At 38.2% G+C, this 13,394-nt stretch overlaps 1 protein-coding gene across 1 annotated transcript in view; it reads left to right on the forward strand.

The window, feature by feature from the left end:
- LOC143640941 (uncharacterized) overlaps nucleotides 1-13,394 on the forward strand; it is a 61,633-nt gene that overhangs the window by 787 nt on the left and 47,452 nt on the right. Inside the window, exon 2 of the mRNA XM_077108449.1 lies at nucleotides 5,660-5,851. Coding sequence (XP_076964564.1) covers nucleotides 5,660-5,851 — 192 coding nt within the window. The remainder of the gene's footprint in view (nucleotides 1-5,659; nucleotides 5,852-13,394) is intronic.

The following is a 13,394-nucleotide window of genomic DNA, read 5'->3' on the forward strand; positions in this document are numbered from 1 at the left end:
GATCAAAACCAGGACCTCACACATGCTAGGTAAGTGCTCTACCACTGAGCCAGGATCCCAGCCCCACTTAGCTCCTTTTGAAACAGATCTACTGTGTTTGCATAAAAACAAGCAGGCTGGGGTGAGCAGTCATGATGCTGTTATTTATTTATTATTTCACCTTGAAAAGCACAGAGTGTTTAGCAACTATTAAGAATGAACAACTGGATAGTGACTTTGCAGGTTTTTTAGGAAGGCAGGTGAGTGCCCAATGCCTGAGACCCATGTGACTTACCTGGAAACTGGGAAAGCACCAAGGTTGATGTTTCTTTGTGCAAGGCTGCCAATCATGAGGCCACTGCAGATATTTGTGACCAGTGAACTACTGAGCTGGGTGCCCAGCTGGGTTTGACACATTTCTGAGCTGATTCAATTCTTCTGAAATGATTCCTGTTTTCTACCTCCAGCCAGAAAGTCATCTCAAAATATTGATTAATTTTAGAAGTGCCGCAGTCTGGCTGGGCACAAAATCACAAGCCACTCACAGCTTTGTAGATTCAAACAGCAATTATTCCTGATCACACACCGGCCCTCTACAAACACGTTCTGGGGAAATCCACATTCTCTGCCCAAATCCACACCTCCACTAGGCTTCTGTCTCCCAAAAATACTGTCTGAATCCCGTGAGAACTCAAGGGGAACTCAGGCAGCATTATACGCCCTATTCCCAGAAGGAATAACCTTCCTAAACAGGGAATGCCCTAAACCCGGATGCGCCCTTGTCCTTGAGCAAGGTCACCTTACATGCAATGTCACTGCAAAATGTCCTATTTCCACGAGTCCTTCCACTAAGCAACATGGGGTGCGCTGGCAAGGAAATTGTCATGCCTACTTGGCTAATGGCTCCCAGCATCTCCCCCCTTCTGATTAATTAAACAACAAGTAATGTGGCTTAGGGACCGTGCCTGGTAGGTTTTCCAATAAAACTCATGATTCTTACCCGTCATCGGAAAACTGACCTTTAGGCGTCAGCCTCCTGTCTTAGGTTGATACCACTGCAACTGGATCATACCCGTCACTGACTACCGGTCCAGCATACAGCCATACTTGTGGATAGGTCTATGCACCAGTGGGGGGGTGAGGTTCTTTGCCTCACCTCTGTTGGCCCCCAATTTGGCCTTGCTGCCAGTGGGAGAGTGAGGTTAATGTGGCTTAAGGACTGTGCCTGGTAGGTTGTCAAATTCAACATATGGTTCTTACCCGTCATCGGAGAACTGACCTTTAGGCGTCAGCCTCCTGTCTTAGGTTAATACCACTGCAATTGGATCATACCCATCACTGACTATCGGTCCAGCTTATAGCCATTGGCCCCCAAATTTTAGACCATCACTAGCAGAAAGGAGGAGGATACAGAAATGCCATGACACCAAGCCAATTGACAGTTCCTTTGGAAAGATTGCATCACTGGTGACACCATCAGCAAAGATATGCCAGCACTGCCACAATTAACATGGGGTGCGCTGGCAAGAAAATAAATATTGCATCACTGGTGACACCATCAGCAAAGATATGCCAGCATTACCACAATTCGCTGCACCAAACGATAGTTACATAGTCCAGGCAAGTTCTGCAAGCAGTTCAAAGCGGAGGAATCTATCAATATGTCCGTCTCCTCCCAAAGTCCTTTTCCTCCCAAAGTAAGTTGACTCCTTGATTGAGCATTACTTGTTGAGTTATATTCATTGATGCATCAGTTTATACAGTTTACTGTGACAGCTATCATAGAAGCTGTAGTTTGGTTTTATCTTTGTCTTCACCGGCACTGGGATGAAGATAAGAATTCTGGCAATGATGCTAAAGAGACATTATCCTGAAAAGAATTATTAAATATAATGAAAAGGAAAGGTGAAAGTAAGCAAAGAGATCTGTTAACCTTCTTTAAAAACAATCCTTAACAGCTGTTTACCTAATTTAAATTAAACCATTTAAATCACATGAATAAAAAAAAATAATAATAATAATTCGGATCCATTTTTCATGAGCGCTCCTCATACATGAAATATGGACATACACACACACAGACATACAACACAAAACACAAGAGTACAACACATAAGACAATAATAAAGGCCTTGTAGCTTTACGTAGGTGAAATCTCCATTGTAATGTTTAAAAACACCACAGTCAAAAAATAAAACTGATCAGAAAAACATTAACCTAGGTTTGTATGAGCTCTAAAAATAAAATAGAACTTTATGATGTGGGAAAAATGCAATAATAAATTAGATATTGAAAAAAGCATCCCGGTTAATCACTGTTGCAGATATAAGAATGGCCAAGCTGGAGCTCTGGACATCAGCTGTTTTGGATTTGAGTCAAATCATCTTCTTTTTGATCTGTAGAAATTGTTTTAGTTAATCTCTCTGGAATCCAAATCGGCTGCTGTTCTCCCAGTGCAAAAACACAAACAGAGCCCCAACTCCAGACAATCACTGGGTCAGGACCTTTCCATTGTCCTGTTAGAATATCTTTCCAAAGTACCTTAGGCTTATATACATTCTTTTGGATACATATGTCTTTCCGCAGCACTAAGTCCTGATGAATCCAATTTTAAAAAAGTTTAGAGTAAAAAGTGTTATTTTAAGTTTATCTTTGGGTTATATACCCCTTTCCAATTCCCTCTTTTTGTTTTAATGAGTACATTTTAATTCTATCTTGAATCTCTGTATTTAATAGTTGTCTTAGCTTTTTGTATTTTTTATCTGAAATACCTTTGTTTGACATTTTTAACCATTTTTATCTTGTTTCTATCTTCTAGTTTTCTTTTAAGGTTTGTACATACACCTTTAGTTGTTTTTTTCCTGCTATTTTTCTTTTGTTTCCTACTTTGTGGGTTTAAAATTCTTGTCTTTCTACATCTTCTCTATCTTTCTACATCTTCTTTATCTTTTTTCTTTTTAACTTTCTATACTTCTGTCTTTAAAGTTTTTTTACTTCAAATTTTTAATCTTCTTTATCTAAATATTTTTTATCCTATTATCTTCCCATTTTCATGTTTTTTTCCTCTGTCATGAAGGCATCTTAACAACCTTCAATTTAACCTTTTAAAGCCTTTTAATTATCATCTATACTGTACTTTTAAATGTACTTTTTCACCACCTACAGCTTCACTCTTTTAAACGAGGCTTAGATTTTGTTTAAATCACTTAATGTTAGTTTACATGGCTGCCCTTCAACTAAAGGCCTTTTTTACTCCATTAAGAAGCTTTGTCTCAATCTGCCATGTACATATACTTTTTTTTTCTTTCTTCCTTTCTTAAGCTTTTAAAGTAAGTCTAGTTTCCTCAAAATCTTTTTAAATGGAATTTTACAACTTTTTACTTTACCACACAGACATTATCTCATCTAGAAACATTTCTTTTTCTATTAACCTTTTATATTAAAATATATTTTCACATCTTCAATCTTTTAATATGTCTTTTCTATCCATTAACCCTTTTTATAAATTCACATTCTGAAACAACTCTTATAAAATTTCTGATTTAGATAAGTCACTCCACTTTAATAAGATAAAATACTTTCATGTTTTTTATGGTACTATAATACAATAATTGAAGCCCAACTGAAACTTCTTATACTCTTTGTATATAAATTAAACCTGATATAATATTAGCACTTAGTAACCTTGTTTTGGCAAAGACACAGACCAAAGTAATATTAAACTTTTTTTCCAATTACCAATTTATGAAAACGCACATAATGTTTAAATATATTACCTTATGGAACTTAATAAGTAAAGATTACTTGATTTTATATTTAGTAGTTGATATTTTAACACTTTAGCTTTGTAAATTAATCAGATATCTGTAAAAAAAAAAGATCTTAGACAATTGTAGTAAACAGAATTAGCCATCTCTTCCTTGTTGCAGAAAAATCTTTCTACAGGATACCATGATGATCCCATTGATATACTTAATAACTCGTCTTTAAAAAGCCATGGGCTACATTTTTGTATTGTATTAACATATGCCTTAACTGTTCTTGGTCTTACTGGGGTGCCTCCTTTCTCTAACAATTTCTCTTTCTCGGGGGCGAACAACTTCAAACCTTGAGTCAACCATTTTCCCCAGTTTGCCTGAGAAAGTTCTAGAAACAGGCAACTTGAAATAAAAACAAAATAAATTAGAACAAGAACACATTGTTGTTTGAAATGCTCACCCATTCTTTTGCTCTTCTTCAGGGGCGAGCAATTTCACTTACCTTCTCTTCAGATGTTCCCCATATGGGCCGCCAAATGCCGCAGTCTGGCTGGGCACAAAATCACAAGCCACTCACAGCTTTGTAGATTCAAACAGCAATTCTTCATTCCCGATCTCACACCGGCCCTCTACAAACACGTTCTATGGGAAATCCACGTTCTCTGCACAAATCCACACCTCCACTGGGCTTCTGTTTCCCAAAAATACTGTGTGAATCCCGTGATAACTCAAGGGGAACTCAGGCAGCAGGATACTTCCTATTTCCAGCAGGAATAACCTTCCTAAACTGGGAACACCCTAAACCCAGATTGTTCTAAACCGGAAACGCCCTAAGCCCGGATCCACCCTGGTCCTTGAGCAAGGTCACCTTACATGCAATGTCACTGCAAAATGTCCTATTTCCATGAGTCCTTCCCCTAAGCAACATGGGGTACGCTGGCAAGAAAATTGTCATACCTACTTGGCTAATGGCTCCCAGCACAGAAGGAGGAAAATAAGGTTCTAATGCTCCCATTCAGGTCCAAGTCTTCTCCAGGGAATCTACTAGGCCTGCTGTGAGCCTCCATAAAAATGGTCAGGAATTCACTGATAAATTTCAAAGTAGCTGAAATGTCATTACTTTTTGTATACTTTTGGATTGATTAATAATAGAATAAATGACACAAACATGACAAAGGTGGAAGGTATTTAGCAAACCTCTCATTGGCAATTGTTTCTTTATTCAGTATTCAGCATAGAGTCAAGCAGTGGTTTACCTAGTAAGGCTTATTGGGGTGGCAGAATATGGCTTAAGTAAGGATCTAGGTTACATAAGCTTCATTCACCATATCAATTTTCTTTCAAAAGCTTACAACATTCTTATCATGGACATTCATGCCATCCACCTGTCCAAATACAATATGTCAAATCTTTCTTTTCTGAAATCAATAATTCTATTTTTTAATGCTTCATAGTCCTGCCAGTAAATATATTTCCCACCTTGGTCTCCTTTTTCTATATTTGCTTTCTATTTAAAAATGAAATAAAATAGACAAAGAAAAAATTTTGAAAAAATATTCTGAATGCCTATATATCTAACATTTCTTTTTGTTTTGAAAACATAGGACTTGGTGGTACTTTACATTCTCTCTAGATCAGCCTGTTCTCTAATTAATAAACCTTGATTAAACTTCCAACATATTCAATGACAACCTATATTTTGTATGTAAAGGGGTGTTGAGATAAATTTTAGCTGTTTATTCTTTGTTGAGAGCAACAACCAGTCAGAATGACGCCTGGCATTTGCCAGAGGGAATATTTGAAAGGTGACAGGGAATGTTTGAAAGGTTATCGCAGGGAAACATTGAGATGATGATTTGAGTTAAGCTATATCGAATTGCTATGATGCTGGATTGGTTGCATTGTATATTTGACCTTTACAGTCAGGCAATGGGGTGACTCTTGCTGCCTTGGGCGCCCGCTACTTTGAAGTTCTTGCTCTACTTTGGAGTTCTCCTGGGGATTCGCTGAGGGTTCCCATTGATTGGGAAGTGCTGGAGGAGGGATTTCCAGTGTGGGGGTTGCTGGAAGGGCCATGTGAGTGGCATTGGCGAAAAACCATGTGTGCAGTGCCAGTGAGAGTTGAAATAAAGTAGTTGCTGTTTTAACCTACAAGGCTTTGTGGCGGCTCGGTTATTTGTGCCCAGACACACTGTGGCATTTCTTCTTGATGTAAACTGTGAAGTGTATAAAAAATAAGTCGAAGCAAATTACTCTAAATCTTTTGTCATTTAAAATGATAGACCTCAGCCAGAGCAAAGGAACCTATACAAAAATAATTGCACCAGCCTGGTTTCAGACCCCCCACACACATTAATGGAGCAGCTGACCCCAAAACAATAAGCCCAGGAAATACCCTATTCACATTCTGGTTCCATGCTAATTACTCAGCTGGGATCAGTGCAGAGAAGTAGGCAAATATCAAAGGTGCCAGTTTAGCTCAAGACATTATCAGCATATTTTCTCAATTACTATTGCTGGGAGTATTGTATTGTGGGTGGAATAGTGTAGAATAACGTAAATCACCAATACCCTGAGTGACCTTCCAGAGTCCGGGCCCAACTCTGCTGACCACAGTAATAACTCCACAACTACCAATTGCTCCTAAAAGAAACTTGTTTGTGCACTGTTTCAACTTTAACAAATTTTGTTCGAGTTACTATGTTCTGAAGTTTAAAGTTTTAGATGCAAAGGTGACGGGGCATGTGCAAATATCTGTAAACTACAAACAAATAAATTTGCATTCTTTTCTAGGACTTTTATGGACTATAATTTCCAACAGTCATTCACAAAAGAGGTTAGAAAAAATCCCTGTTTATTCCCAGGAATCTTTACACAATACTTTTACACTGGCTACTTCATATAAACTTGCCTCAGGGATTTAATTCATAAATCAAATGAATTTCCTACAGCCTGAACATTGCTGTTGTAATGGGTATTATAATAATGTAAAATTGTCATGACTGGTGAAACATGCCTGAATCCTAAAAGTTCAGGAAAATGAGGCAGAGGAATTGGTAGTTTGAAGACAGCCTCATTCACTTAACAAGGCTCCCAGAAACTTAGTGAGAGCCTGTCTCAAAATATAACATAAAAAAGAAAGTGAATGTGTCTCAGTGGAAAGCACCCCTGGGTTCAATACTCATCACCAAACCAAAAATTAAAAAAAAAAAAAAAACATAAGGATTCAGGGTACAAAAACATGGAAAAAATGTTGGCAACAGCATAAATTTAATAAATATATTTTTGATAAAAATGTTAAGGTTCTTTAAAAGCCCAAAATAAAAATTCTACATAATTTACTAGTAGTAATTTGGGGTACTACCACTAGGTTGTACATGCCTGTACTATCTGTGGCTTAGAAGGGTGAGACAGGAGGATCTCAAGTTAGAGAGCAGACTCAAAAACTTGGCAAAATCCTAAGCATATCAGTAAACCTTGTTTCAATAATAAATAAATAAATAAAAGTGGTGGAGACTGGATATGTATCACATTGGTAAAATGCCCATGGGTTACTCCCTTGGTTCAATCCTCAGTACTGCAAATAAGTAAATAAATAAAATAAAAGAGAGAAAGAGATAGATTTAACTTGCATGTAATTTAAATTCAAAATAAATAAAAAAATGGGTATATATGTAAAGCAATTGAAATCTTTTTGCTGAAGATATTGCTGCACTTCTATTTTTATTGTATCTTCATTCACAGTATCTAATAAAAGGAAACAAATTAAATACCTTTTAGATAAAAGGTATTATCAGAAAATGCCTTCAAGCTGCAGATTATTCAACTAATGCCTTTAGAAACTACACACTTAAAATTAAAACTGGTCCCTAGAAGGCAAGACTCAGATACTGGTGTTTTTTAAGTACTCCAAGATATTTGGTATCTGTGGGCACCATTTTTCAGACTGTTCTAAAACTCAGAATGAGGTACATATGGGAGGTCAGGATGAAACCACAATATACAGTAAATTCTTCAATGGGTAATCTTAACTCAGACACTCTAATAGAAGAAACAGTTTTGGAGATAAAACTAGAGTCTTTGTTTCACTGATTTCTGGGTTATGGATTCAATCCAAACATATATTAGAAAAGACTTAAGGCTACTGGTTAAAATGTATTTATAATAGGCATTGAAAATATACCAAAGGCTGGGTGTGATGGTGCAGGCCTGTAATCCCAGCTGCTGGAGAGGCTGAGGCAAAAGGATCAATTTTCAAAACAGCCTTAGCAAAAGTGAGGTGCTAAATGACTCAGTGAAACCTCATCTCTAAATTAAGTAAAAAATAACCCTGAGACTGAGTCTCAGTAGTCCAGTGTTCCTAAATTCAATCTCTAGTATCCACCATAAAAAAAATATGTACCAGGGGGCTGGGGCTGGAGCTCAGTGGTAGTGATAGACCCAACCTGATCTTTTCTTAAAATTGGGCATCTCGCCACAAAACCATGAAAAGTTAATTTTGGCTTTACTACAAATTACTGCAAATTTTGAACCTGCTTGGAAAGCCTGCCCATGCCTTGAACTCACCCATCCCTGGCTCTCTAACCAGATAGCAGTCCTCTCTGAAACTTAGTGACACCTCATAAATATTGGCCTTCTCTGGCCAGACAACGACCCTCTCTGAGGCTCTAATGGTCCTCATAAATTCTGATGTTGGGGCCAGCAAAAAAATGTAAACTACCATTAGTGTGATGCTTTTCAGAGTTCTTTTATCTGTAACCCCCCTTTGTGTAACTTTCTGGGCTATAAAGCTGGGCTTCAGGAAAGTTGAGGTGCTGTCTTGTTCCCACCGTTTTGGGAGGGAGAGGCAGCCCAGCCAGTCGAAATAATAAGCTTGCTTTAATTTGATTTTAATTGGAATTGGTGGTCTTTTCTTGTGTCCTGGTCAAACAGTAGCTAACTTGTCTGGCACTTGGCTTAATTCTCAGCACAACATATAAGTAAATAAAATAAAGGTCTATAAACAACTAAAAAATAGTTTTTTTCATAGTGTACCTATTTGTTGACAGCCTGTGACCTAATTTGCTTTGTACTTTAGTTTTTGAGATGGAAGTTGGCCATGCATGGTGGTGCATGCCTGTAATCTCAGCTGCTTCAGAGGCTGAGATAGGAGGATCCTGAATTTGAAGTCAGTCTTAGCAATGGTGAGAAGCTAAGCAACTCAATGAAAATCTTTCTCCAAGTAAAAATAAAAAAAAAATAAGGGTAGGGATGTGGCTCAGTGGTAGAGCACACATGACTTCAATCCCTGGATTTGCCTCACAAAATATGGGACTGGGGATAAAGCTCAGCTGGTAGAGTGCTTGCCTTCTAAGCATTAGGCCCTGGGTTTAATTCCCAGTACCACAAAAAACAAAAAACAAAAAAAGGAAAGAAAGCGAGATTGATCTTTCATGTCGTTTGAATTCAAGTTAGTCCCACTTTTATTTTCCTGCCACACCAGAGAGAGGTGTTTAATGAAATGTTTGTAATGTTTCTATGCGTCAGGGCCATTTTAATTAAAAGGTCTTACATATGAAAACAAAATGAATTGAGGACCTTTATTGAGACACATAAACTACACTACCTCATTTAGAAGAGATTAATTCTTTTTAATGTCACCTGATTTTATTCTGCTTTATTCATATGTAAAAAGCTTGGATTGTTGATAAAGATGGTGCCTGGAGGGGCTGGTAGTGTGGCTCAAGTGGTAGAGCACTCACCTGGCATGCGTGCAGAACAGGTTCCATCCTCAGCACCACCTACAAACAAGATGTTGTGTCCGCTGAAAACTAAAAAAAATAAATAAATAAAAGAATTCTTTCTCTCTCTCTCTCTCTCTCTCTCTCTCTCTCTCTCTCTCTCTTTAAAAAAAAGATGGTGCCTGGAGCATTTCTCTTCAGGAGCTCAGGTCCATGACACTGAATAGCGTGAACTTTTAATGGCACAATGGCACACCTCCAAATCTCCAAAGTGGCGCGAACTCTCAGCCAATAAAGAAGTAAGAGCTCACTCCCCCTTTTTCCGCTCATCTCCCATTGAGCTCATAAATATCAACACCCTCTCCCTCTCCCTGTCCCCATTCCCCTCCCCCCTTCCCCCTCCCGTCTCTCTTCTTCCCCCATCCCCCTTCTCTTCTGTGACAGGCCTCTACAGTCCTGCTTGCTAAGTTTATGGAGCAATTCTGCCATTCCTACACAGAAGATAAATCAAATCTTTTAAAAATGCTCTCTAGTTCTTGAAGAAAAATGAAATGAAATATGGGAAAATAGTCATTGATAATTTTGAAAGTGGAGTTTTGAGATGAAACAATATTTTTCACTTTGCCAATTGCATCTGGGTGCTTGTCTCACAAATTTTAAAGAATAAAATCTTTTTATTTAAGCAAGTCGAAATAGAACTCCCACCATGTGGGATGGGGAATGATACCAGATAAACTCATTTTTGTGTGCCATCTTAAAAGTTTACAGATGTTTTTCAGCAAACATGGAAAAAATTATTTAAAATAGGTTTTAGAAAAGGCATCCTGACTACCATATGGGTTCATTTTCATCTTTACCTTGACCCATCATTCCTCTTGCAACTTCACCACTGGACAAAGGACTTTGTTGAAGGTATTCCCAAAAGTGGGCATTAAGGTTTTTTTACATTTGAAATAGGCCTTAATTGTGCTCATTAGCATATGTTCCAGTTAGCCTCCAGCTGCGTTAGAATGAGGTTCATTATTCTAATTACACTGTAATTTTACTATCTCTTCTATTTTATACTAATTCACTATGAAAAAAGAACCCTGGATTTAAATATGTGAGCTGAGAGCTAGAAAACTAGAGGTTTATTCTCAGACCTAGGAAGAGTTAAGCTTCAGTTCTGGAATTTATATTGTTGTTCTGAATTTGTGATACTGCTTCCCCTACATTAAAAAAGCTCAGGAGTCATGAGGAGCATTAAGTTAAAATCCAGCATCAGCAACTTAATGAGGCCCTAAGAAACTCAAAGGGACGCTGTCTCCATATAAAAATATTTTAAAAGGGCTGGGGATGTGATTCAGTGGCTGAACACCCCTGGGTTGAATTCCTGGTACCAAAAAACAAAACAAAACACCAAAACACACACACACAAAAAAAAAAAAAAAAAAAAAAAAACCTCCATAACAAGCTATAAAAGTACAATCTCTCTTGTGCATGGACACAGCAAATGAAGTTGGGGTTCTCTTCAGATAATTATTCCAGTCTTCACCACACAATGTGGGAACATGCTGGACTCATGGCACATGGATGCCCACAAAGGGCTTTAGAGACAAGCTGAAAACACCATACAATTATGAAACAAAATGTCCAGGTTTTTAACTGCTGATCTAAGCTTGAGATGGAGAGCCTGATGCACTTGAGATGGAGAGCCTGATGAGGACCTGACATCCCATTAGTTGTCTTCATTTCCTGATCCTCTGCGTAATACTCACCACTCTACAACTCTATGCCCTTGTCTGGACCCTGGTGAGAGCTGCAACTTCTCCCTATCATCCTCTACTCAACCAGTCATCTGCTTCACACCAGGAAAGCTCTGCCTTGGTTTTTGTCCTGATCACCCTGGTCTGAGTGAGTGTGCATATGCTGGACATATAGCCTAAGGCTTGAGTCTTTTGAACTTAGCATGCAGAGGGAATGTCTATAATTATCCTGTCATTATTACGTGTCCTTTGCAGTGCTTAGAATTAATTTATAATTGTTAGCTCTGAATGGATTATGTCTATTGCAGGATCTAGCATAAAGAATTGTTGTTTTCTTGATTAAGAACGTATAGAGTGAAATTATGTTGAGTAATTGAATGAATAAAGCATTGAAAGGGGCAGGAGTGCATAGAAATTCTCTATTTCTCTCCTGTACTGCATATATCACAATTGTTGCCCCCTCACAAGTCCCTAGCCACAATTTTCATTTTCCACCATTGCCACTCTTGCCAGCTTCAAACAACCTACTTATACAGTCTCAAGATAACAAGGCATGTAAGGGTCCGGGGAAGCATCGGAGGAAGAGACCACCAAGAGACTGACTTTATGCAATAAGCAGGAGGGAGTTTATTGAGGATCAAATTCAGCGCGCTTAGGTTCCAGGCAGGCTCGCTCAAGAAGGGAGAGCACCCCAGAGCCTTGAGCAGAGGTCAAGCAGTGCTTAAGTACACTTTTTGGGGAGGGTGGGGGATTGCATACATCAGAACAAATCATCATGAGGCACGGGAAAATTGAACAACAACTCTGAGGCATGATTAGTACATTCATTGGTGGGAACAGATTGGACAGGGGTGATTGGTCACTCCTAAGCGGGGTACACATTCAAACTGATTGGTTTTAGGGCCTAAATACCTATGTGACAAGCTGCACAGAGTCCTAAGCTATGAGATAACCAGAGAGTCAGTGGGAATATTTACTGGGCAATTCGGGTATTGTCCTAACAGCTAGAGGTATTTCAAGTTTTGGGGATAGCAGGGGAACTTAACAATACTTGGTCTTATACTTTTTAACCCAAGCCTTGTAGCCTAAAAAATTTTACCATGCCCAGTCTTTTACACTTTAACTCAGGCTTTGCAACTTTGAAGCAGCTTAGAAATGTTACTCTTACAGGCACAATAATCATTTTCTTGCTTTCAGGGTTTTTAGAGTTCTCACTGTGATTTGTTTTCAGCTTCTCCTTAGCACAGAAATTTGGGCTCCTGATCCATGACCGAAAGCCTACAAAATGATTAAAAGAATATCACCTAAGGGCTGGGGATGTGGCTCATATGGTAGTGCGCTCACCTGGCATGTGTCTGGCCCGGGTTCGATCCTCAGCACCACATACAAACAAAGATGTTGTGTCTGCCGAGAACTAAAAAATAAATAATAAAAAAAATTTCTCTCTCTCTCTCTCTCTCTCTCTCTAAAAAAAAAAAAAAAAAAGAGAATGGCACCTAAGAGACTTATTGGACAAGTCTTCAGGCACTGACTCCAACCTAAGCCGAGTAGTCCCAGAATCAAGTCCAAAAGGCAAGCTGGTCCTTTTTCATTATTAAAAGACTAAGGATCAGGGCTGAAGATATGAACTTAAATAAGATAAATTAAAATACTTTATATAAGATATCTGCTGTTTTCCAGATATTCACTGTACCACATATGATTAAAACCTTACATTTTCCCTCTAGTGGGTATATTGTTGTCTATAACTGTATAAAAAGTCACTCTAAAACTTACTAGTTCACATTTGGATTGAACTGCATTCATCTGCAATATTTTTGCTGCATATGTTTAGCTTTTAAGATTACTGAACTTCAGAATGTGATCTGGCTGCCAAAAAAAAAAAGGACCCTGAATCTTCTTCACATGATATCTCAGAATCTAATAAATTAAGGTGAGCTTGTTCTCATTGAGGAGACAGTGTTGTAAAAGCAAAAGCAGAAACATTAAAAAATATTTCCTGACTAGGTACCTGACTAGTACTCTTTCATAGCCACAACTTTATAAAAGCCATAAAAAAAGAAGAGGAGCCCTGACCCAAAGTTTGTAGAATGCATTCTGCATTTGGCTAGAATAGAAGTAGAATTACATTACTGAATTTCTGTACACAGATAAGGCTAAAGGACTACTGATATTATGTCACTAATTCTGCC

This window comes from Callospermophilus lateralis, unplaced genomic scaffold, assembly GCF_048772815.1.
Source record: "Callospermophilus lateralis isolate mCalLat2 unplaced genomic scaffold, mCalLat2.hap1 Scaffold_79, whole genome shotgun sequence".
Classification (NCBI taxonomy): Eukaryota; Metazoa; Chordata; class Mammalia; order Rodentia; family Sciuridae; genus Callospermophilus; species Callospermophilus lateralis.